Source organism: Corvus moneduloides, chromosome 3 (genome assembly GCF_009650955.1).
Source record: "Corvus moneduloides isolate bCorMon1 chromosome 3, bCorMon1.pri, whole genome shotgun sequence".
NCBI classification, from domain to species: Eukaryota; Metazoa; Chordata; class Aves; order Passeriformes; family Corvidae; genus Corvus; species Corvus moneduloides.
In genome coordinates, this window is record NC_045478.1 from 19,174,415 (window position 1) to 19,197,502 (window position 23,088).

General features: G+C 43.3%; 2 protein-coding genes across 5 annotated transcripts in view; both read right to left on the reverse strand.

Annotated features, from left to right (window-relative positions):
* The window catches only part of COLEC11 (collectin subfamily member 11), a 47,296-nt gene extending 31,909 nt beyond the window's left edge, over nucleotides 1-15,387 (reverse strand). The window contains exon 1 of one of the 4 annotated variants that reach the window (XM_032104506.1): nucleotides 7,023-10,508. The gene's annotated coding sequence lies outside the window, so the exon portion shown is untranslated. Of the gene's footprint in view, nucleotides 1-4,583; nucleotides 4,604-7,022; nucleotides 10,509-15,065 lie in introns of those variants that run through there. The other 3 variants (XM_032104510.1, XM_032104508.1, XM_032104509.1) reach the window with 3 other exon arrangements.
* A 19-nt stretch (nucleotides 15,388-15,406) lies between these two features.
* Nucleotides 15,407-22,455, reverse strand: RPS7 (ribosomal protein S7). The gene is made up of 7 exons (XM_032104511.1): nucleotides 22,339-22,455; nucleotides 21,716-21,797; nucleotides 21,331-21,402; nucleotides 19,617-19,760; nucleotides 17,991-18,055; nucleotides 16,182-16,332; nucleotides 15,407-15,531 (listed from the first exon to the last, which is right to left on the reverse strand). The coding sequence occupies exons 2-7, from the start codon at nucleotides 21,788-21,790 to the stop codon at nucleotides 15,454-15,456; spliced, it is 585 nt and encodes a 194-aa protein (XP_031960402.1). The 5' UTR covers nucleotides 21,791-21,797; nucleotides 22,339-22,455; the 3' UTR covers nucleotides 15,407-15,453.
* Nucleotides 22,456-23,088: the final 633 nt, after the last annotated feature.

The following is a 23,088-nucleotide window of genomic DNA, read 5'->3' on the forward strand; positions in this document are numbered from 1 at the left end:
AGAGCCAAACGTGCCCTGGGCTGCATCAAAGGCAGTGTGAGGAGCAGGTGAGGGAGGGGATTCTGCCCCTCTGCTCTGCTCTGCTCCGGTGAGACCCCCCTGCAGTGCTGCATCCAGCTCTGGGGTTCCCAGTGCAGGAAGGACAGGGACCTGTTAGAGCCAGTCCAGAGGAGGCCACCAAGATGATCAGAGGGATGGAGCACCTCCCTCACAAGGAAAGGCTGAGATGATTGGGATTCCTGGAGAAGAGAAGGCTTCGGAGTCACCTAATTGCAGCCTTCCAGTACCTGAAGGGAACCTAAAAGAAAGATGTGGAAAGATTTTCTACAAGGGCATATAGTGACAGGACTATAGTGAATGGGTTCAAACTGAGAGTAGGTTTAGATTAGACACTGGGATGAAATTCTTTACTGTGAGGATGGTGAGGCACTGGAACAAGGCTACCCAGAGAAATTGTGGATTGCCCCATCCCTGGAAGTGTCCACGGCCAGGTTGGATGAGGCTTTGAGCAACCTGGTCTAGTGGAAGATGTCCCTACCCATAGCAGGGGGGTTGGAACTAAATGATTGTAAAGATCCCTTCCAATCCAGACCATTCTGTGATTTTATATCTTCACTGAGAAGTGACAGGTGATCTTGATACCAACAGTACTACCCAATGTCCTTTTTTTCTTAGAGCCCTGACGCACCCTTCCAAATGCAGATAAGGGAAAGAAGGCAAAAGAAAGGGGAACTTATCAAAACAGCTGCCCACGTTAATAGAAAATATATGGTTGGTACATAGAAATGGTGTAGAAGCAAAGTGCAGTGGGATAATAAACAGATTTCTATGCATCTGATGTGACTTAGTTGAAGCACACACAAAGACACTCAATTCCTGCAGGTAACTAGACATTAACAAAGTTCTCAGAAGTCAAAGTATTCTTACACTAGTATGCTCCAGCAGACTTTCACTAATCAGTCTATATCACTGGCAATAGTCATGATCCAACCTGAAAGCTATGCCAAAAGGAACCCAGCTGAAAATATCTTTCAGTGGCAAAACCTGCCAGAGCACCTCTTACACATACCACAGCACATGCACTCAAAATCCTTTACCATGTACAATGCACTGGGTGACAAATATATTTAAAATTTGAGAAGGAGTACAAGGGATTTCATGCAGTTTGAGATGCTTTTGACAATCCCATTTTGAAAAAGAAATATCAATTCAGAAAGAATTGATAAAACCAAAAATTGATAAACACCAAGGGTGTTTATCTCAATTAATATAAACTGAAAGTGTTACTTCCCTTAACTGTATACCGTGATGCTTCTGCTACCAAAAGATTCTCAAGGATGACAACCCCCTTTGAAATTTTTTCATTAAAGTCCTTCCATCTAACCAACTGCCCTGAGAGATTTCTGTATTTTAATGATGTGCATTTCTAGAGAGTAATATAACAAGCTCTGTTAAGTAAGCGATAACTACTGGCATTTCCACCTGCTTTGGTACTCAGCAAATTCTCTAACAATAGCAGCAAATGGACCTTTCACACAGCTAGAACATGACCAGAGGGCAGATATGCACCAATTAAGAAGCTGCAGAACAGCTAAGCAGTGATCACTTGAACCTCTACATTTGCCTGCTCAGAATTTATAGGGCACTTACAGGAGCAAAAACTAATGCTACGGTCCTGATTGTGCAGTTACCAGTAAAATAAAAGGCTTCAGTGCTGTTAAAGAGTACACTGACCTGAAATCCCAGTATCTGCCAATTGGCTTAAGAAAAGGAACAATGAACAACAAAACCAAGACTTGCTGTGGTTACTCAGTGCTGCCAAAAAATACAGAGGCATCAGTTCTATACATATCAGAAAGTCCTTGTACTCAACACCGTAATGGCAACGTTTAATGTCATCTTCCCTAAAATCAAGGAACAGGGGGAATGTAACCACTTTTACATTAAGTGTAAATAGGCAAATGCACGTTTAAACACAGAGTTGCTTAGGAGACAGTCTGTCAGATGGGGTGGGTTGGCCTTGGCTGGATGCCAACTGCCCACTAAGCCACTCTATGGGTTTTATATACCAGTCATAAAAAGTAGAGAACGACAATAGAGACTTTTTGATGCTCCACAATTACATAAAAGGCAGTTCTAACATATCATATCAAATCAAATCATAGATCATATCATGGCCTGGGTTGGAAGGGACATTAATGATCATCTGGTTCCAACCCCTTGGCCATGGGCAGGGACCTTCCACTAGACCAGGTTGCTCAGAGCTCCAACCTGGCCTTGAACACTTCCAGGGATGGGGCATCCACATCTTCTCTGGGCAGCCTGTTCCAGTGCCTCACAGTAAAGAATATTTTTCTAATATCTAATTTAAACCTGCTTTCTTTCAGTTTGAAACCCTTTCCCCCTGTCCTGTCACTACACACCCTTGTAAAAAGTCCCTCTCCACCTTTCCTGTAAGTTCCCTTCAGGTCCTGGAAGGCTGCAACTAGGTCACTCCAAAGCCTTCTCCTCTGCCTAAACAAATCCAATTCATGAAGACATTAAAAAGCAAGGGAAGATAATCTCCAATAAAGAGTTTTTTCAGCTGCAGCTTATAGCATGGCTCTCATTACATCATCTCACTTCATCTCTACATTAGCTTTAAACTGCAAGTTAATTGCACAGCTAGAGAGAAACACTGCAAATGCATCTATAGGTGCTGCTGACACCAGGAGCACCCTGGAATCTCCTCAGCATGCACCATCAGTCCTTCTCTTGCTCTGCCACATGTTCTCAGTACCTGTTTCCTTAACATTTCTTGAGCACAACTCCAGTGAGCCATCAGAGACCTGTTTTCTCATTAACACCATTCTGATAAGAAAACTCATTGACACACATTTTTCTTTTCCTATGTAATAAGACTTTTTTTTCTGTTTCCTCTGCTAGGGCTTCATTACATTCTTGTTTGGTGTTTTTAACTTGATTGGCTATTATTACTGTGCCATCTAACAATGCTGGTTCTTTCATATCAATTTTTTAAAGTTCTTTGTTTTAATTCCCAAAAATTAGGTCTCTTGCAAACTTTTCTCTGAGGAAAATAAAAAATTCTACATATAAGTAGAATTAAAATTACACAATCACTTATATAATTTTGACCTTCCAAAGAGCAGACTGACCCTGGCATTCAGACCAGATGGAGATCAAATCAACATGTCATCCGTGGGCTCTTGGAGACCCATAGACTATTTCTAAAGAGTCCACTAAAGATGAAGAAATGCGTAACTATTGTCAGCAAGTTTCAGTATCTGTTAAAATCATCAGCACTATCAGAGGAGATTTTGGGGTGATCCACAACTAAGCCTGAAAATCACTCAAATTAAACTGAAAATCTTAGAGTGCTGTCTGTAAGATTTGTTGTTGTTGTTGTTATTTATGCTTATTCCACAATTAGCAAACAGGACAAAAAGAAAATAATCACAGAGAGAGCCGTGCTTGAGACCAGACAAAGACAGGCACCAGGAACTTAAGTACATCTATGGATACATCTTCATTCTTCAAGGTCCCTATTCAAAAAACAGCCAAAGCTGAAGCAGTTTCTCTTTCCACTCTCCATCCTTTGCCCCCATTCTTCGCCCCTAAACCTCCAAGTGAGAGCTGCTTAAGTTCAACACTGGCAACACTACCTCTGAATCTCTGTGACCTCATCCCAGGTTCAAACAAAGCATCCAAAACCATCTCCTAACAATTCAGTCACCTTAAGAGGTTGGAGGTTCCTGTGGTTTTACTGGAAAACTTGAGTGCCTAAGCTTTTCTTACTGCACAGACCAGAGACGGTCAACATCTTGCCAGAGGAGAATAACAAGACACTCTTCTCCCACCTAGCCCATTTCCATCAAGGAAACACATCCAAAATCATTCAGTCTCCTCCAAGCACACCAAATTACTATATTGGTTAGTTACAAGGGCACCTTTCCAGCAAATGGGAGGTGGAGGTTTGGAGCAGTGCAATGAGGTGCATTTAGACCTCCTACTTCCCAGATAAGTGGTCCCAGACAGCAGGTTATCATGTGGCAGCTGAGTAGCAGCAGTCTATTTTTCAAAGAGAACTTTTAGAGAGAACTTTTTAGAGAGAACTTTTAAAGTAGAAAACACTTTTCTCAGAGCCATTTTTCAAAATCTCCATGCTTGAAGGACAACTCAGCACACACATTCAAGGTAAGCTTCCATCTTTCAGAACTCTAGTTCCTGCAGGCACTTGGCACTAAAGATGGTGCATTGATCCACTTCCACATGCAGCAGAGAGAATTGTGGAGCATCTCTCACAAGCAATTTTCAGATGGCTGCTGTGGCCATCACACACTTGTCTGACTGTGGTGAGTCACTTTCTTCAGCACTCAGCTCTTCACTTGCTCCATGTTGCACATCAACATTGCCTGTTCTTGGTCTGGAGTCTGGCATCCAACTCGTAGCACTGTGAATCTACTTATTCGTGTCTATGTTTTGTTCATGTGCTGTTGGACTAGATCTTTAAAAGTCCCTTCCAAACCAAACCATTCTATGATTCAGTGCAGAAAGAAACCAGTGTAAATCCTAAAACTCCTCACCATTTGTCTTACTGCTCTGTCCTGGTCTCCAGGACACCCTATGGACCTCCTAACCAGTCTTCCGATAAAGTTTTGAGGAAGCAGTGTCCAAATAGTCCCAGAAACTAAGTATCCTTGGATCCTAAGGAAAAATTAAGAGAGTGGTGCACTGCTGAAGAGCTCAAGCAGACCAACTTCTGCTCTTCTCTTGCCTACAGACATCTTATAAAACTATAGGCAAACTATAGGCAGGGGTAGATTTTTCAGAAGAGGCACTTAGATGGGTGAGATGACACATTATTGGATTCAAAACCACCTCTTTCTAAAGCTTCAGGCTCCTAGTAGGTTGTTCTCCTCTTGACTTAAGAGTTCTTAAAAGAGATTAAAATCCAGCCGTACTCCCTTGCATTTTTCAGTTCCAAATATCGTAAATGGAACATGTTTAGCACAAAAGTTGGCAGAAGCATTAACAAAGCCTTAGAAATGTTAATAAATGTTCTCTCCCTTGCACAGGTGTTTGCATGGCCAAAAACATTAAAAGGCTTTAAACCTTCTTCTGACACTCTCTTGAAGGGTCCTACTCTCAGGATGGCCTGTGGCACATGTGCAAACCAGAAGGAAGCACTCGAATTTTAAGAAGCTGCCAACTAGTTATCAACCAGCTGATGCCTCATGAGCCCAGTCTGTGCCTCTTTCACGAGACTAACTTTTCCAAAATACATCCTATCACTCCTTTCATCAAGGGAAACTAAAATAGCAAGACCCTGACCACACAGCCTTACGGGAAGCGTGGTTCAGCTGTGAAGTTCAGCCAGTAGTGAAATGCAATGCAAAGCACAAACTACACTTCCCAAGAGACACCATGAGAATATTTTTGGCTAAACTCTCCTGGTTTTCAGCCAAAATAATTTGACAAAAGAACTAAACTATCCCAGAAAACTGACACTTTCTTTTAAAAGCTGCTCTGCCAAAAGTCTTCCTACTTCAAAAGGATTCTGGTTCAAGAATTTTTGGACAGCCCTAGAGATGACTAAAAAGAACTTTAGAAACAGTGTAAAATCACTCAAAATAATCAGAAAAAAATAGCCTTGAACATAACGTACAATTAGAAATTACACAGTAGATGTCTGCTGCTTACACAGTGCAATTCTCTGTTGACTGTAGGACTATGCCACGTTTAAAATGTTATTTTGACTATGAATTTAAGTTACACATTTTCTATGTATTAATTAAAACAATAATTTCAACAGATACATATAAGAATTTTATGAAACACATTCCAAACGTTTTTAAAAGGAATACTCAACTTGGAAGTCTTACTTCTTGTCTAGAACCCTGGCACACCGTATTTATGCTGGATCAGTAGCATACTAAAATTTTAGGGATAGTATCAGTGTTGTAAGTGTGACCTTTAAATCAGTGTTTGTTTTATATTTTCTGATCACGATAATGCCTTAAATGTTCATGATCATGTAAACAATCACATACATATGAAATACAAAGATCTCAGCTACAGAGCAGAAAACATAGGGCAACAGTTTTTACATTTGCCACATTTTAAAAATCTTTCAATACCCAAGAATCAAAACCACAGTATTTCCAGTCCAGTTGCTCTGTTTCATGTATGGTAAGTAAAGTCAGGTATTTCAGTTCTCCACAGTGATTTGATTTTGCTAGAAAACAATCCTGCTCCAAAATTTCACTCCCTATACTGAACACATATGCATGCACAGAGGTCAGAATGGAGACTTGCAAGTCCCTTATGAATCCTACTTTTCATAGCTCATGACTGAAAAGCAGGCATGTGCCCTTCTGCTTACTGAAGTATGGCTTAACTCTCATATTCCTACTCACTTGGATCAAGATTTTGTATCATTATACCTCCTTATAGCTCACTAAGCATTTTTGCATAGTGCTACTCCCGGAATGATTTGGTTTACACTGAGATTGCTCTTAATTATCCAGTGGTGTAATTCCAGCCCTTACTGGTCCTTCTGTCATATGTTTCACTTCTGCAATGCCAGTTTTCATTCTTTGCTTTGCAGCTGTATTAAAAGATCACTTTTAAAAGTGGAAAACAGACCACTGCCTGTATCTGTTACCAGGAATTACAACTCAATAATGAACTAAAATTTCAGTTGTAGGAAAAGTTAAAATTCATATACTGTTTTCTCCTTCCCTGCTAAAAGGAAAGGGAGCTCTTCCAATGGCATTTGTGTATTTTAAATACAACCCCCCTACACTAAACTGGCATTCAGTGATCTAACCCACATGGGTGCTTCTCAACAGAAAGGTCCAATGTTATCCAATAGACTCGAGCAAGCTCTTTTTTCCTTTACCTTCCCCTACTATTTGGGGATTGTCAATCATATTTTGCCATATACAGAGCAGCCCCCTAACAAACCTCCAGACTTTTTCCTCTACATGTTTTTAGAGAGTGAAAGCATAAAAGTTTCTTACCTTATGGCTGCTGAGAGAATGGGAACTGCACAATGCTCTGTGCCTGCAGGGACACTGCACAGATGAACCTCATTGCTGCTGTTTACAGAAGTCTGACAGTTTTTAATTTGAAAAGAGGTTGTCTTTTGCTTTTCGACAGTTCAACAAATCAGACAAAACAGTTGCAAGTGTTATCTGTAAACAGCTTCCTGTTTGAAATAGATCAGCTGTCCTGCAGGACAATAATTAGGGAAGAAGTGTGGGAAAACTGAAGAGGTCCATGATGTAAGCTTTTTATTTTGGGAATGTACTTTTTTGGGAATGCACACTTACTTTCCCCTCCTCCTCTCTAGCAGAGAACCCCTTTTTAACCATTTACATCTATTCAGCTCTAAGCCATGCATGCACACTGCCCTAGCACGACACTTTCCTTGCTTTGCTTCAGCAGATATGAAAACACATGAAACGCAGCACTGAATGTGAACATCTTGTGTGGATAATTAACACACTCTCCCCTTACTGAAATCCTCTCCATTCTTCCAATTGGCTGCAGCATTCTTGAGTTGAGTAAAACATGCAACTGTTTCAGAGCCATGTCTGAACACCCCACAACAATGTAAATGCTAAATTTACATATCTGCATGGCAGGCATCTTCACAAAATTTTGGGGTTTTTTTTTAAAACATCTTTTGATAGGACTTTAGTGCTCTTTCACTATAGCTTCTAAATAGTTGCACAACTCTGGGTTTTACCTTAAACAGCTAAACTAATTTGAGGCCTGGATAAACCACAGTAGTCCACATGCATTTGAGCAGCAAAAAACTGGGGCCAGCTGATTCTGGGAAGTGGGATTTTGAGAACACCCCCCTCAGTCACAGCAGTTTATACTTCAACAGATAGAAACGGTTTCACTCTCAATTTTCAGGCCAAATATAGAGTACCACTTGTGACTATACCAATTAATACCCTCTGATGAAAAGCTGCTATATTTTTAAGACTGTAGCTCTGATAGCTACAAAAAAATCTTGTGAATCCTCTGTCTCCGTCCATCTCATGCCACTGTTCCTTCCTCCCAGTTTCTCCAGGTAAGGTTTGAGGGGTTGTGCTATAAGCAAGCAACCTGTGGGCTAGCAGCCTGGGCAACCCCGAATATGCGACCTCTTACTGGAAAACCAGGACAGGAGCTAAGGGCAGTAGTGGGAGGTTCCTTTCCATCTTCCACAGTCCCAAGATCAGGAAAGTATCAGAACACAGAAAAGGTTTTAGACTGAGGGGCTAGAGAAAGCTGCAATAGAATCATCTGTGTGTTCACTTCTTTATCATTTTTCAGATCTCTTTTGATGTGTAGGTCCACTCCACTGAGAATTTTGTGCTGTGGTGGGGCTTGCAGTACAAGCTGATGACATGTGTGATGCACTCTCTTCCTGCTTTGCTCTTGACTTTACATATCCTCTCTCCCAGCAAACCTCTCCCTAAGCCTGGAGTGTGCAGCCTTCTTTCCCACAACAGCTTGTATTTTGTTAGCCCACAGCACAGCACACGCTGACCAGCTTTGATGGCAAAGACAAAATCAGATACAATAAGAGGTAGTGATGCCTAATACTCAGGACTCCCTGTGGACTACCTTCATAAATGTTTCCCTGTTGGACTGGAACCTAGCTACCCTCCTCCGCTGCTATGGACTTCTGTATTTTAACACGCACCAAATGGTCATGAAAAGTTAAGAGCCAATGATAACTTCCAGATTACCTCAGTAAAGAAAGGGCAAAATGGTAGAACATGAACGTAACTGTATAAGGACCACGCAACTCTAATTTCAAAGTTCATTTTTTATGCATACAAGCCCCATCAGTTCAGTGGAAGCAGAAGGCAATTAGCAGGACTAGGCCCTTGCAGCACTCTGTTGGCAGCAACTCACCAAGACAAACATTTTATGTAAAGAATGCAGCAAAGTGACTGTAGTCCAAGCCTTTGAAGATCATATTACCATGGCAAAGACAACTCCATTTACATACATATCTACTCTCCCTGTAAACACAGGCAAATAACTTTAAGGCCAGAAACAGAATATAATGGAGAAATAGAGCCATTCAGGGAAAGTCCGTAGAAAAGGTAGGACTCAACACTGGGGGAGCAGAAATGAAAACATAAACATAAATGACCAGAGTTCAAAAGGAAAGGGCAAACACTATAAATGCAGTGAAAGTGTTTTCTCTAGGAAAAGGGAGAATAAGCAAGTTTCCTTTCACATGAGAGAGAGAAAGGCATAGTCCCCATACAGAAGGGCCTAAGCAACCTTTTCCCACTCCAAAAACCGACTGGAAACTGTGTAGCCATACTGGTGCATCATCGAAATCAAGCTATTATGTGCAAACTGGGGTACTGATGCATGGACCATGTGAGAGCAGCTTAGGTCATCACCAGGTCACAACAGCCATTGGTTATTAAGTTCTTTATTATATTAACATGCCTGTCCGGGACACTGTAGCACTTCAAGAGCTGATTCAGTCTTTCTGCCACCCTTTGCTGGATGGAAAGGGACAGTCTTCAGAGGCCATGCCATACCAGTACAGAGGAACAAGGACTGGACAAACTGAAACACAGAAAGGAAGCCTGAAGAGGGTGGAAGCAAGAACATGTAGCCTGGGAGGAATAGAGATTGTCTGAGCAACCAGGGATCACGTTAGGAAAGCAGACATGCCCTGGGAGAATTAAATCTGGCCAGGGACATCAAAGGCAACAAAAAAGGCTTCTTTAGGTACATCACTGATAAAAGGAAGACTAAGGAAAATGTGAGTCCTATCTGCAAGGAAACAGGAGATCTGTTTGACAGGCTTGAAATGGGTCTGTGCAAACCTCATGAAGTTCAACACCACCGAGTGCAATGGGCTGCACCTGGGTTGGGGCAATCCCAAGCATAAACACAGATTGGGCAGAGAATGGATCAGGAACAGCCCTGAGAAGAACAACTTGGGGGTGTTGGTTGATGAGAAGCTCAACATGACCTGGCAATGTGCACTTGCAGCCCAGAAATCCAATCACATCCTGGGCTGCATCAAAAGAAGTGTGGCTAGCAGGTTGAGGGAAGTGATTCTGTCCCTCTACTCCTCTCTCAGGAGAGCCTACCTGCAGTGCTGCATCCAGCTCCGAGACCCCCAACATAAAAAAATGTGGACCTGTTGGAATGAGTCCAGAGGAGGGCTAACAAACACAATCAGAGCTGGGCTGGAGGACCTTTCTAATGAACATGGGCTGAAAGAGTCAGGCTTCTTCAGCCTGGAGAAGGCTCCTGAGAGACCTTAGAGCACCTTCCATTACCTAAAGGGGGGTAGGGCTAAAAGAAAGCTGGAGAGGGACTTTTTTACAAGACACGTAGTGACAAGGCAGAAAGCCTTCAAATGGAAAGAGGGCAGGTTTATATTGGATACTATGAATTCTTCACAGTGAGGGTGGTGAGACACTGGAACAGGCTTCCCAGAGCTATGGATGCCCCATCCCTGGAGGTGCTCAAGGCCAGGTTGGATGGAGCTTTAAACAACCTTATCTGGTGGAAGGTGTCCCTGCCCACAGCAGGGGGGACTTAGTAGATCATCCTTAAGGTCCCTTGAAACCCAAACCATTCTATGTTTCAATACAGCAAGACACCACTCAGGCCAGCTACCTCAGCTTGACCCACTACACAACTTTTCCTCAGTCTTTAAAGTCAGGTTAAATACCACATTGACCCAACTACAAGTAAAAGTCTTGGATTCAAACCAAACCAAAGCCAATCCATGCAGAGAAAATCCAACTGGTTGTAAAAGGACAAAAAAAAGTTTTTAGAAAACAGGAAAAAATACACTAATACATTTTAGGAGCATCCAGGCAAATTTTTCTACTCCTTGCTTAGTGAGTTGGCATTATCTTTGCATCTGTAAGAGGATTAAACACAATACTTATTTTAAAATCTTAAGATATGACATGGCCCTGATTCTCCCTTTGGTTTAGCAAAGCATCCAATGGTATCAGCATTTCCCAATCAGATTTTTCCAAAGGATGATAATTTCCAATATCCAAACTCTCTAAGAAATCAGTATCTGAGCTCAATTGCTGGAGCTGTTTATTGCAGGCCATCACAAATGCTGTTCCAGCTCTTGAAAGTAAGAGCTGCCTCACTAACCAGCCCACATTAAGCCTCCCAGGGCATTACCAAAAAACTCCTGCAAGTAGCAAGAAGATGCAGCAGATGAGGGACTCCTCCATGGTACAGACATGTACACAAGCACGCCAAGTGCCACCCCTCCTCTGCTCTCAGGGCAGCACAATGATGTGTCCTATTCCCTTTGCTTCATGTAACAGTATCTCTTTAGCCAAGAAAATAGGAAACAACTTTATTAAGCATTAAGACAATCCTGCTAAAGCTCAGCCTGCAGATCTGTCCCTGTGAAGATATCCATCCATCTGCACCCCTTAGCACAGCCCCAGCACCTCTGCCCTCTGTGGACACAGACAGCAGAAGCTCTCCTTAGCACCTCTGCTGCGCAATACATGAGATGTATGGTGGGAAAGATCAGTGTGGCTACAGCAACACAGGATTAACTCTACCTGCAACTGTGTAAAATCTGGCCTTCAACTTCATTAGTGATGCTGCATTAATTTTCTTTTTGTATAAAATTTATAATCAGCATTCACTGCAGCAGTAGTGCTTTTTCTGTTACTCATCTCTAAAACTGGAATAATCTCCTCAGTGCTTGGATTTAATTCTATTTTTGCTGCTCCAGGGGCAGATCACAACTGAGCCACACTTAACTTGATACGCAATAATTAAAAACATTGGCTATTAATCATTTAGCAACAGCAACTGCATGTTGCTAAGCTTAAGAATTACTTTCCCGGAAGAGTAACTGGAAGGCAGAAGAGGGGATACATGAACTCATAGACTTAACAAATCCAACACACTTTCTTCTCTTGATGGCAATACATAGATAAGGTCCTTTACTCGTATCTCTCTGTAAGGAACAGAGCACTAGTACAAAGACATTCATGTGTTCATGTCAGCAGTGTTTTCACAGGAGCGCCCTCAAGGCAGGCAGCAAGGGGCAGGGCAAAGAGACTTTGTTAAACAGCAGTGAATTACTCACACTGATCAGTGCTGTAGTCAGCCCCTACTGGAGACAAGGAAACTCACACTCCCTCAGCCTGACCACCAGCCTTCATTTTATGAGGCTTCATAATTTTCTGTAATCAACATCTTTTTTTCTGTCTTTCTGATAAACGTCTAGTGGCCTAGATAGCACATCCCACAAAGTGGAAAAGGTCTAGCTTTTCAGCATTGCTCTGACCTTCAGATGTAATTGAGAATCAAACTCAGGCCTCCCACTTGGAAAATTTAGGAAAAACGAAGAGGAAATAGATTATTTCAGCCCACAATGCAGGAGTGATAGGATTTCCATTAAATGTTGCTTGGCATCACTACACTGAAACTCACCAGTTGCTCCCACTTACACTCAAGAGGGGCTACTCAGACATGATGTTATCATAGATCAGGTTATCCTATTAATACAAGACAGGTAAAGCACTTACCACCCAAAACTTCAAGCAAGTTCTGCTACACTAGAATTGTGGCACAGCTACAGACCTTTTCGAAGAAAAATCACCAGGGATCAGTCTTACTCACATTCCTCACACAGGCAAAAATATTTGAAGACATAGTGAAAGGATTCATATGAAATAAACAAGTGAAGCTCTAGTATCAGGTGGAAGTCTCATGAGCACTTAACAGATGTAAACCCCTTGCTTCTCATTTGGAGCTACTACAGGAAAGAACTTCAGCATATGACTGTCTCTCCGCATGGATACTACCCAAATACTACTACTGCATAGTCTTGGTACAGAATGCCTCACCACTTTTTCACCCAGAGCAGCTGATAAAACCCGTGGTGAATCCCATGTTCAGAGCTCAACTGTGCCAGCATATCAAAGGTATAGGAAAAGTCTAGCATCATCTCACATGGAATTTGCTTAGGTTAAGGTAACATTTGACACCAGCGTTCCAGCAGCCTCATTAGCACTTGACCAGATGGCATCAAACTGACTTTCCAGATTGCAGGCATGCACTTGGTATGCTTGTCAAGGGACAGAGGGAGTTGTCTGACTGTATCACTGACACAAACACACAAGGGAGTCTGTAAATAAAGGTAAACTAAGACTATAAAGTCTTTTGCAAACACACAGCCTTGTATTTTTATGCCACAAAAATTCACCTTTCCTTGTAGCTTCGTTTATGTAAAAACCATAAAGAGCTTTGACAGCATTATTCTTTCCCTCAAAGAATTTGCTTATGGGGCCATTGTGAGCCTTTGCATATCATATAGTTCAAGAGGGCTTGCAACAAGATCCAAGAAGAATCTATAGGCAGCTGGCAATGCCTGGGAACATTTGCAATCTTTATGTTCAGTTTACTGGATTTCTCCTCCCCCACTTACCCCCCCCCCCCCCCCCGCCCAGTGCTTCAAAAGAAACTTAAGTGACATTTTTAGTACTATGAAGAGATGAAACCTGAGTTACATTGCACTATAGAACAGGAAATGCTGTCTAGCAAAGCCTGCTGAGGATCACCTCTCCTTGCAGAGGTTACACAGCCCCAGCAGACTCACCAGCCTCTAACTAAAGGTAGTTAACATCTGGTAAGTCTCCACGTACTCCCCAAGCTGCTTCTTCCAGCCCACACCAGCCAAGGTCTGTTTGCACAGGCTGCCATCTGTAACTGTTTTAGTGGGAAGCTTGGTAACGTGTCTGACTCAAGATTAGATTTTTGGGGGACTAGACGAGGTGGCATTTCCAATCTGAGTAATATTCATTTTTGCAATGAAAACTTGAATTTAAAAGTTATGGCAACCCTACTGTAAGACCTTTTACAATTATCCTCCACAAAAGCAGCCAAGATTTGGGCTTCTTATATACCTACAACTCCTCTCATCTCATTCTAAGGGAAGCTGATGAATTCACTTCTGCTGAATCATCCAAGATGAACAATAGTCAAGGAATAAATAAGGAATTAAGTTATACTCCAGAGACAGAAGTTTGAAAAGGAAATAGGAAAAGGCCTTAAGGTAAACCAACTTCTTCAAAGATACAGCCTGCTTTTTGTGCAAATATTCAAGCCTTGTCAGCAAGTAACAGGAAATCAACTAACTGCAACAGGGCACGTTTTCCCTCTTTGCATTCTCAGAACCAAAAGTAACAGCAAGGGCTATCCATCTCACCCTACTAAGCCATGCTATAACTTTTAAAGTCTTCATTTTTTCAATGCAAAAGCAACGCAGAACTTGTTTTAACCTTTTAGCTCTCCATAGCTGAAGAAGAGGTGTCAAATAGGAAGCAACCAAAACTAAATAGAAAAAGGAAGTAAAGGTACAAAGACCCTTGGTGAGTGGCACTTCTCCATCTATTCTCAGGTAGGAAAATGCAAGTTATTAAGTGCTCCTGCCACACAACTTGTTCCCAACTTAGCTCTCCACTTAATAGTGACTCCAGAATTGTCTTTTACTGTGTTAAACACTCCTAATACTATGTTTAGCACAATTAAGTACTAAATCCATATAATTTGCTCAGAACTTTACATGACCAACTCCATGCTCCCCTCTGTGCTTGTGTAAGATGTTCTTTAACACAGATACTGAAGTAAAAAATGTAATGTTTCTGAGACATTATCAGCCTTCAGATGCTGATACATCTAGTCCTTCCCCACTTCTCCCTATGTCACCAAGCATGTACAGAACCATGTTAAAACATCATCTAAAAAAAAATCCTAAACATTTCTGAAAGCAAGATCAATACCTAAAAAACCTGTAGTTTTTGTCCAGTGATGTAGTCAAGCACTCAAGATGTAAAAATTCCTTCCCATTTCAGTCTGATAAAGGTGAGAAACTACAGAGTCTGCTTTTAGGTAAGAACTGGTCAGAAATGCTGCCACGTAGAGCAAGTTACCTCAAAATCAACCTATGCCTCCCCCAACACATTTCCTAAGAATTCAAACCCCTAATTCAGGTGTCATTTCTACATATTTTGTAAGTCACACGCCACCTGCTAGTTGACTTCTTCCCGTGTCAGGAACATGTAGGTCTCCAACCGGTATCTCGTGTGCAAAACTCAGGAGTTCCACTGCTCTACAGTAATTCTCTGTATTTTCCCCAAAAGGTGAGATTTGGAATATTTAGGTTTTTCATTACAAATTCTTTTTGCAGACTCTGGACTCTTTTGTCCAGTTGTGTTGCAACAGTGCCAATAAACACCTAAGAGGGCTACCAATAAAATGCTGGGGACTTAATACTTTGATTCACAGGTGTCACTCTCCAGACAGTGGCAAAGTCCCATGAACCAGTTAATCCCCATCTGTGTTTATGGAATTCAAAATTTATATGAAATTACTCTGTTATATGAACAGTTGTTTATTCAGCCATTTTTTTGCATTTTACAGCTGGAATTCTGGAAATTCAAACACCACATCTTTGCCTGTGAGCTTCTTGTACACACCAGAAAATGTTTCCACCTGTGAAGACAAATAAATCTTGCTTATACATGCTGTGTAAACAAGTAACTCTCAGTTAACATACTTAAGGTACTATACTATTTGCCAGTGTATCTTCACTCTGAGGCCAGTTATTTTCTGCCAGATTAAGGTAGCTGAGGATTTACACAAAAGATACATTTCCTCTAGAGTATTGGACCTTCTTTGATTTGCAATAATATGAGACCCCAAGAGCTCAGCAGGCCCAAACACAAACCCCCCCATTTCCCCACTCCAGAAAAAAACGAAGCAAAGTGCAGGCTTTACTGAACACATCTGTTCAAGGTTAAAACTAAGTGCTTCAATTGAAAAACAACAAAAAGAAAACCACAAACAAACAAACCAAGCAACCCAACCAACCCCTATACATACAAAAAACCCAATAGAACACTGTCTGGTCCCATGAGGGAACCAATATAGCTACTTTATAATCCAGGGGCTTTGGCAAGTTGAACTCGAGCTTTAGTTCAAAACCGTCTTGCCTCTATTTCAGCACTTACTCCACAAACAAACAGAAGCATCTTCACTGCCACAAGCCAAAAGGCAAGTCTTCTGCTGTATCCCTAAGCAGTCTCTTAGGGATGTCATAATGTCACCCTGACCTGCATGAGAAAGTAAGTTTTTTTATTTACCTTGTGTTCAACATTGTTCTGTTGTGCTTTGTCCAGATGGACTTTTATAAGCCTGCTGCCGTCCAGTTTTACACGGATTCTCTTGCCCACGATTTCACTTGGGAAGACCAGGTCCTCAAGAATAGCATCGTGCACTGCAGTAAGTGTACGGCTGAAATGCCACATTTATATCATTAAAACACATCCTCTTGAAAATTTTCCAGTTTGACAAGGTTTAAATCTTCCATAGCATGCTCTGACTGAAAATTCTGTGTTGCTTTTACTATTTAATGCCACAGTGTGACAATACAACACTATCACAGGTCATGAAAAAAGAAAAGCTAAATTCTACAGAGTGCAGAAACTTAATGACTGCACAACAAGAAAAAGTAGCCAGGCTTTTGATATTTTAGATTACATGTTGTTTTGTGGCAACAGCCCTGAAACATTCTTCTATTTCTACACATTTAATGAATATTTAAATCAAAACCAAACTGCTCCATCTGCAACTCTGCCAGACACACTGACTGGAAGAGTTTAAGTGTGTGAGTATCCTCAGCTGCACAGAGTACATTCATAGGAGACCCAGTTTTGAAAACACTGGTTTTTTTATCTGCCTAAACCCAAGCAGCTTAGAAGACCAATGTAATACAGAAAAAGACTAGCTGGTAAATTGAGTCCATGCTTAGAAGACTGAAGTCTCCATGCGTGTTCGTGAACTGTCCATTAGTGAGCCAACACAAGAAAAGGTGGCCCAGGTTATTTTACATGAGTCTAAGGACTACTAAGACTTCCAGCATCCCAAGCTACAGTTTCAGAGCAGTATCACTAGTAACTAACACCTGTGTCTACAGCAGCACTTCACACCTGACAAGACTGGGATAGCTAAGGGACACAGACATCCAAAGCAACACAGCAGCCTGATCTCATTTCAGGCTGAGACAGGGGCAGTCCCCCACACTTGCCTTCCTCTGTGCACAAAGTGGCAGCATGCTACTCAGACACAAATGCCAATTTCTCTAACCACTGTGCAATGCTAGTTTTAATAGAACACAGTGGAGTCCTCCAAAGGCAGGACTGCCGCTAGATGAGTACCATGAAACCGTACTTTTAAAATCCACACCTGAAAACTACGAAATACAGTAACACATGACACAGGTATAATACTGGGGCAGGGAGGAGCCACAACACATGCCACATGTCATAAAGAAGACCCACTTTTAAGACACAGACTTACATAATGATATAGCAACACATATATGAGGCACTGACATCCAGAGAGATATAGCAGTGTTGCATGTCTAGCAATCCAGTGACTAGATGAGAGCAGGAAGGCCATTTAACACAAATGACTATACTATTGCTATCAAATTCACATCCAGAGGGACTAGTACTCGTACCTACACCCCTCCTCAGCCACTCTCTCCCTCACTGCATCCCTTTCAGTGTGCAAGCCTTGACTTATGCGCAGTCTAATATGTGATGTGGAACAGGCTCTTCCTACAACTTAAAAAAAAAATAGGTCTTGTCAGCACACTATGGTAACAGAGACAGCAGGTTGGGGTTTATAAGCCAGCACTGCTAGCTAAAAATTTCCTATAGCTGTAGCTGGAAATACAAATCGAGTGCTAAGAAATGCAACACAGTGCCCAAAGGTGAACTTGCTACCACACACTTTAGCAGTCAAATGATGCTATTTCAAGCAGTAGGAGAAAGGACAAGACCACCCAATCACCTGAACAACTTCTCAAAAACTCAGCTAACCATTACTTGACTAAACTACCAGTTACAAAAGAAGGCTGTCATACTGAATCAGTACTATTTACTAACCTCCTTGGACGCTTTTGCTTGTTTTTTGTGCGGCTTTTTCTTGTTGGCTTGGGCAGAATCCTTCTCTGTTAAGGCAAAAGAGAAAAAAAGGCATTTCTCAGTATCTAGTGGTTACAATCAACTCAGAAACACCCCCAGCATGTGCACCTTCTCCCCCACACTAGAAACTGATGCATGAAAAGCCAAAAAGATAGACTTAAGTATCCTTAAAGATACACCAGCATTAGAAACTGGAGAACTAGAGTTGCCTGCAGAAGGTGAGGTGTTGTACGGCTATATTTCTCAATTACTACTGTATTCAGTGTACTGAAATAGAAGATTTGTACTTCATACCCCCTCCCCAGGAATACAACCACAGTAGTTTACTGTGTCTCATTAGCACTGCTAACACACTTCTTTGGGAACAGAAATCCCAGGACATTTTAAACTTCTGTTACACTGAGCCTCTGGTGCAAACCAGAGTAGTGAGCTCAGTTCCACAGTCAGCTTGGAACATCTTATTATTAAAACTAGCATTTAAGATGTATTGCACAATCCAGATCAAACCCTGGCTTAAATATAACCTGTTCCAAAATTAGGATCTAAATGAATTTATACTACTTTAGGTAAGTAAAACTTATTTTCTACTTCCCTGCTGCAAGGGTAGATGTTATAAAACATTTTGGATGCAGTTTTAGCCACCTGCATCACATCACACCACAGCTTCTCCATGACTGTATTCACGATGGGGTTACCATAATCCAAATTGCGTCATGTCATACTCAAAAGCACATATTCCCTTCTGAACTGATAAGGAATTCTCAGGGGATTACAGAATCACAGAATTTTACAGAATCACAGAATACGCTGAGTTGGAAGAGACCAACAAGGATCATTGAGTCCAACACCCGGCCCTGCACAAAACATCCCCACAAGTCACACCATGTGCCCAAGAGTATTGCCCAAACGTTTCTTGAACCCTGTCAAACCACTTCCCTGGGGAGCCTGTTCCAGTGCCCAATCACCCTCTGGGTGAAGAACCTTTAGGTGAAGTGAGCCAGAGGCACTTTATTAAAATAAATCTTCTTGGCCCCATAAAGATTCAGAGTAAGGTGCTCTGTCTCTTAAATATATCATGAAAAATTTTCAGCTAGCTTCAGTCTAACTAGTTGTCCACTCTGCAGACAGATTCCTAGTTTGTCCAACCCTTAAGTATGGCCCAGAGATCCCTCCAACACCTTTTCAAGCCTTAGCTCCTATCATATATTTAGAACTTGGATGAGGTTTTTTCCTCCTTTCCTATTAACTTATATTTGAAGTGCTTAGTAAGCAATATATTAATATTTGCTCCCTTTTACTTTAAAGCTTTGCATCTCAAACTTCTGAAGGAGTAGAAGAGGCCAGAACAAGAAAGTTATATCCTCCATGAAAAACCTTTGCATCTCACCAAGTTTGCATAGCTGCCAGCTGAAATAGTTTTAGTTAACATCCACCAGACACTCACTACATTTCCTGCTGGTACAATGAATTACTATCACTATTATCTTGAACGGGTAATGCAACACCAGAACATGCATGAGCCTGGACTAGATCACTTCCAGAGATCCCTTCAAATCAACATTTTTGTGATTCTAAGGGGTTTTTTACCTGAGCGATGAACACCACATGTTTTCCACTAAATTTCTTCTCCAGCTCCCGAACTAACCGCACCTGAATCTTCTGGAAGGACTTCAGCTGAGGAACTGGTACGAAGATAATGATGGCTTTTCTGCCACCACCCACTTCAATTTCCTGAAACAGAAGTACAAAGTAAGCATTAGCTGGGGGTCAAGAAGTCATGTTTGGTTTGACCGTGAATCCCCTGAGCACAGGTATTGATAGTCTTGCTTCTGACTCTGTGGGGCGGGGAGTGCATCACAGAGCAGTATCTGCCGTAATGCTCTACAGACAAAGCAGTGAACAGAAAAACCTCTATCAGAGCATTTGTTCTGCTGTGGAGGAGTGATTGGGCAGTAAATCCCACCACCCCTTTCAGAATAACATCCTCTGAACAGCAAAGCCCATTCCCTCTGCAGGATCAGACTCGGATGCTAGAATTGTAACTATACTGAATGCTTACTATCGCATCTGCAGTTGTGCTGATACACAGTTTCAAAAATTACTTGCCTCTAGTGCAGACTCCAGACAAACTTCAAGGGAACAAATATCTTACTTTTAATCTACTGCTTCATGGAAACCACGTTCTGTCCACCACTTGGCTAGACCTGCATCACTACTCATTCAAACCATTTCTCACCCATCCAAATGCCAACAGGATTACAATACACTAAGACAGGCTACTTCTCCCCTGGTTTATCTCTCCAGTAGCTGACCAAACCCAAAGAAGTTTCCATAGCCTTACAAGGCACTTCTCCCATGAAATTGGCTGCAGAGACATCCTCGTTCTCCAACAGAACGGAAGGATGGATTGTTTTTCACCAGCTATGCTTTCATATGAGCCAGCTAAGGTGCCCATGGGAGATCTCTCACAATAAAATCAAGCAGCGACAAACACGTTTCTAAAAACCCTTCAGAAAGGACAGCTGGCATTGCTCCACTTCCAGAGATGCTGTTTCTTCTGAAGGCCCCTCAGCTCACACACCAAGCTGCTTTCTGCATTCCCAGATTCTTTAACTGAACTCTAAGCAGTCAGACCCTGTGTCTGTACTGGTGGGCCTGGGCAAGAGCCAAAAGCAGCCCACGTAAGTTTCTGGTTGCAGTAACCAGCTTCATTGCTGCCATCCAGTCTCCCAGGCTGACAAATTCTAACACTAATTTTCTTCCTCCTTTTCCAGTAATTGTCTTCTTCCTTTTCTTTCTTGATGTTTCAGCTGTCTGCATGATCTAAAATTGAAATGTACAAGCAGGCTAAGCTACATGACCAAGTCAGTCTACTGCCTTAATCCACCTACCACCTATTACTTGTACATAAGAGACTCACAAAGAATTTTTTTACAAAGAGTATTAATAACAGTTTATGACAAAGTTTCTGAAACACCTACATTTCCAGCCAGTATCTACAGCAAAAAGCCAGCGTCAGACCCCAAACTCGGTCTGCAGACATATAATGTAGATTCTTCTTTTTTAAACACTTTTATTTAACACACTAAACTGCTATTTGGGGTTTTACAGTGACTTTTCAGGCTAGTTCCTAAGAAAAACACTATTACAAAATCCTACGTGCTAACAGCAAATACCAGAACAGAAGCCACAACAGCACACAACAAAACCATCACAGGCCGTAAGACATTAACATCCACAAAAATTAAACATACACAGAACAAGTCACCACCCAGTTCTTGATGGGGAAGGTCCAACCTACCTTAGCTGCTGTGATGTTCAACTCGCGCAGCTGAGCCTTTAAGTCGGAGTTCATTTCCAACTCCAGCAGAGCCTAGAAAAGTGAAGTTGTGGAATGATCCATTACATACACTTCAACTCATGAGAACCCTTGAGACCAAAGTGTGTACACAGTGCCAGAGAGCAGCTATACATACTTTTCACCACAGTCAATATCAAAGATTTAACTTCCTGTAAGACACACCAACATCCAACAAGTTGGAAACACATGCTAAGTGACTCAGTTCCTCAGTAAAACTAGGAAAGAAAACACGTTTAGACAGGATGAACCTCGAAGTTTACGGTCTGGATAATTGTCTCTGTAAGTTGAAGTGAATTGCCAAAGAGCACAAGGAAAAGCCACCTACCTGGGATATACCAGACTCGAACTCATCTGGCTTCTCGCCATTAGGCTTCACAATCTTGGCGCTAGAGCTGAACATGGCCTTTCTGCAATGCAAAAGAACACTTCGGCTGTCACCACGCATATGTCACCTGTTCTAAACACAGCGAGGACTCCGCAACCCGGCTGCGCAGCCACCCGCTCCAAAACTAAGCCAGAGAACGCCCCACGGGCCAGGCCAGCCCCAGCACGTCGCTCCAGAGCGTGCCCACCAGGAGACAGGAAAAGCGTCCCGGGGAGCGCGGGGCCTGCCCACCTCGGGGCCCACTGCAAGGCCCCGGGAGCCCAGGGAAGCGGGACCGCCACTCACAGAGCCCCACGAGTCGCCCGAAGGGCGAGCGGCGCTCCCGGGCCCTGCTCCCGGTCCCCTTCTCCCGCCTTCCGCGGGGCACCGCCGGACGAGGGAGGAGGGAAACCCCGCCGGCTGGCCACCCCCGGCCCCGGGCGCCCCGGCGGCCATCGGGCGCCGGGCGGGCGGTAATCGGGCGCATCCCCACGCCGCGGTGCCGCGGGGGGCCCCGCTCCGAGCCCGGTCCCGTATCGCGGCGGCCCCAGCGGCGGAACGGCGGCCCCGGCCCGGACACCCACCTCGCTCCGCGCCGGCCGGGAAAAGGGGGAGCTCTCGCGAGAGCAGGACAGATCGCGGGCTGGGAAGGCGCTCGCCCCGCCCACTGCGGGGTGAAGCCAGAGTAGGAAGAAGGGCAGGGCGGGCACTGCGGACACACAGCGGCTCCGCCACTGCGAGGCCCGAGCGGACATTTACAGTCCTGGAGTGGAGGGTGCGGGCTGCTACATGCGCAGTGTCGGGGAGCGAGGTGGGCGCTGGGAGCTGCCCTCCCGTCCCACTTTAGCCTTTGCCGAGGACGCGCTTCCTGCGGCGGGGAGCGAAGGAGACGGAAGGAAAGGTTGTACCATCCTGTCCCTCGCTGTTACGCCAAGCCTTCGCCGTGGTCCGCCCCCGCCGCTCCCCTCACAGGAGGAGTTCTCGGCCTCTGGTATCGAAATGCCGCTCCTGTGAAGAGCCACCAGAGTCTCGGCCTTAGCCCCGCGGTGCGCTCCGTTTGCGCAGCCCGCGGAGGAAGCGCGGCTCTGGCTGCCCCGCGGAGCTCTCCCCTCCCGCCAGGGCTGTGCAGGATGGCAGCAGCCACCGCTCGAACAGCAGTGGGAGAGTGGATGGTGTTTTTCCTGCCTTATCCGTTTCATCACTCCACGTTAATTTAGTGGTCTGGGAGTTTCACCCTGATGTTCAGCCCTTTCAAGGCGGAAGAGACGTGCTGGAGCAGCGCTGGCACAGTCACCCCAGGCCTGCAGCGAGGCGTTGTGCTGGAGGGACCATGG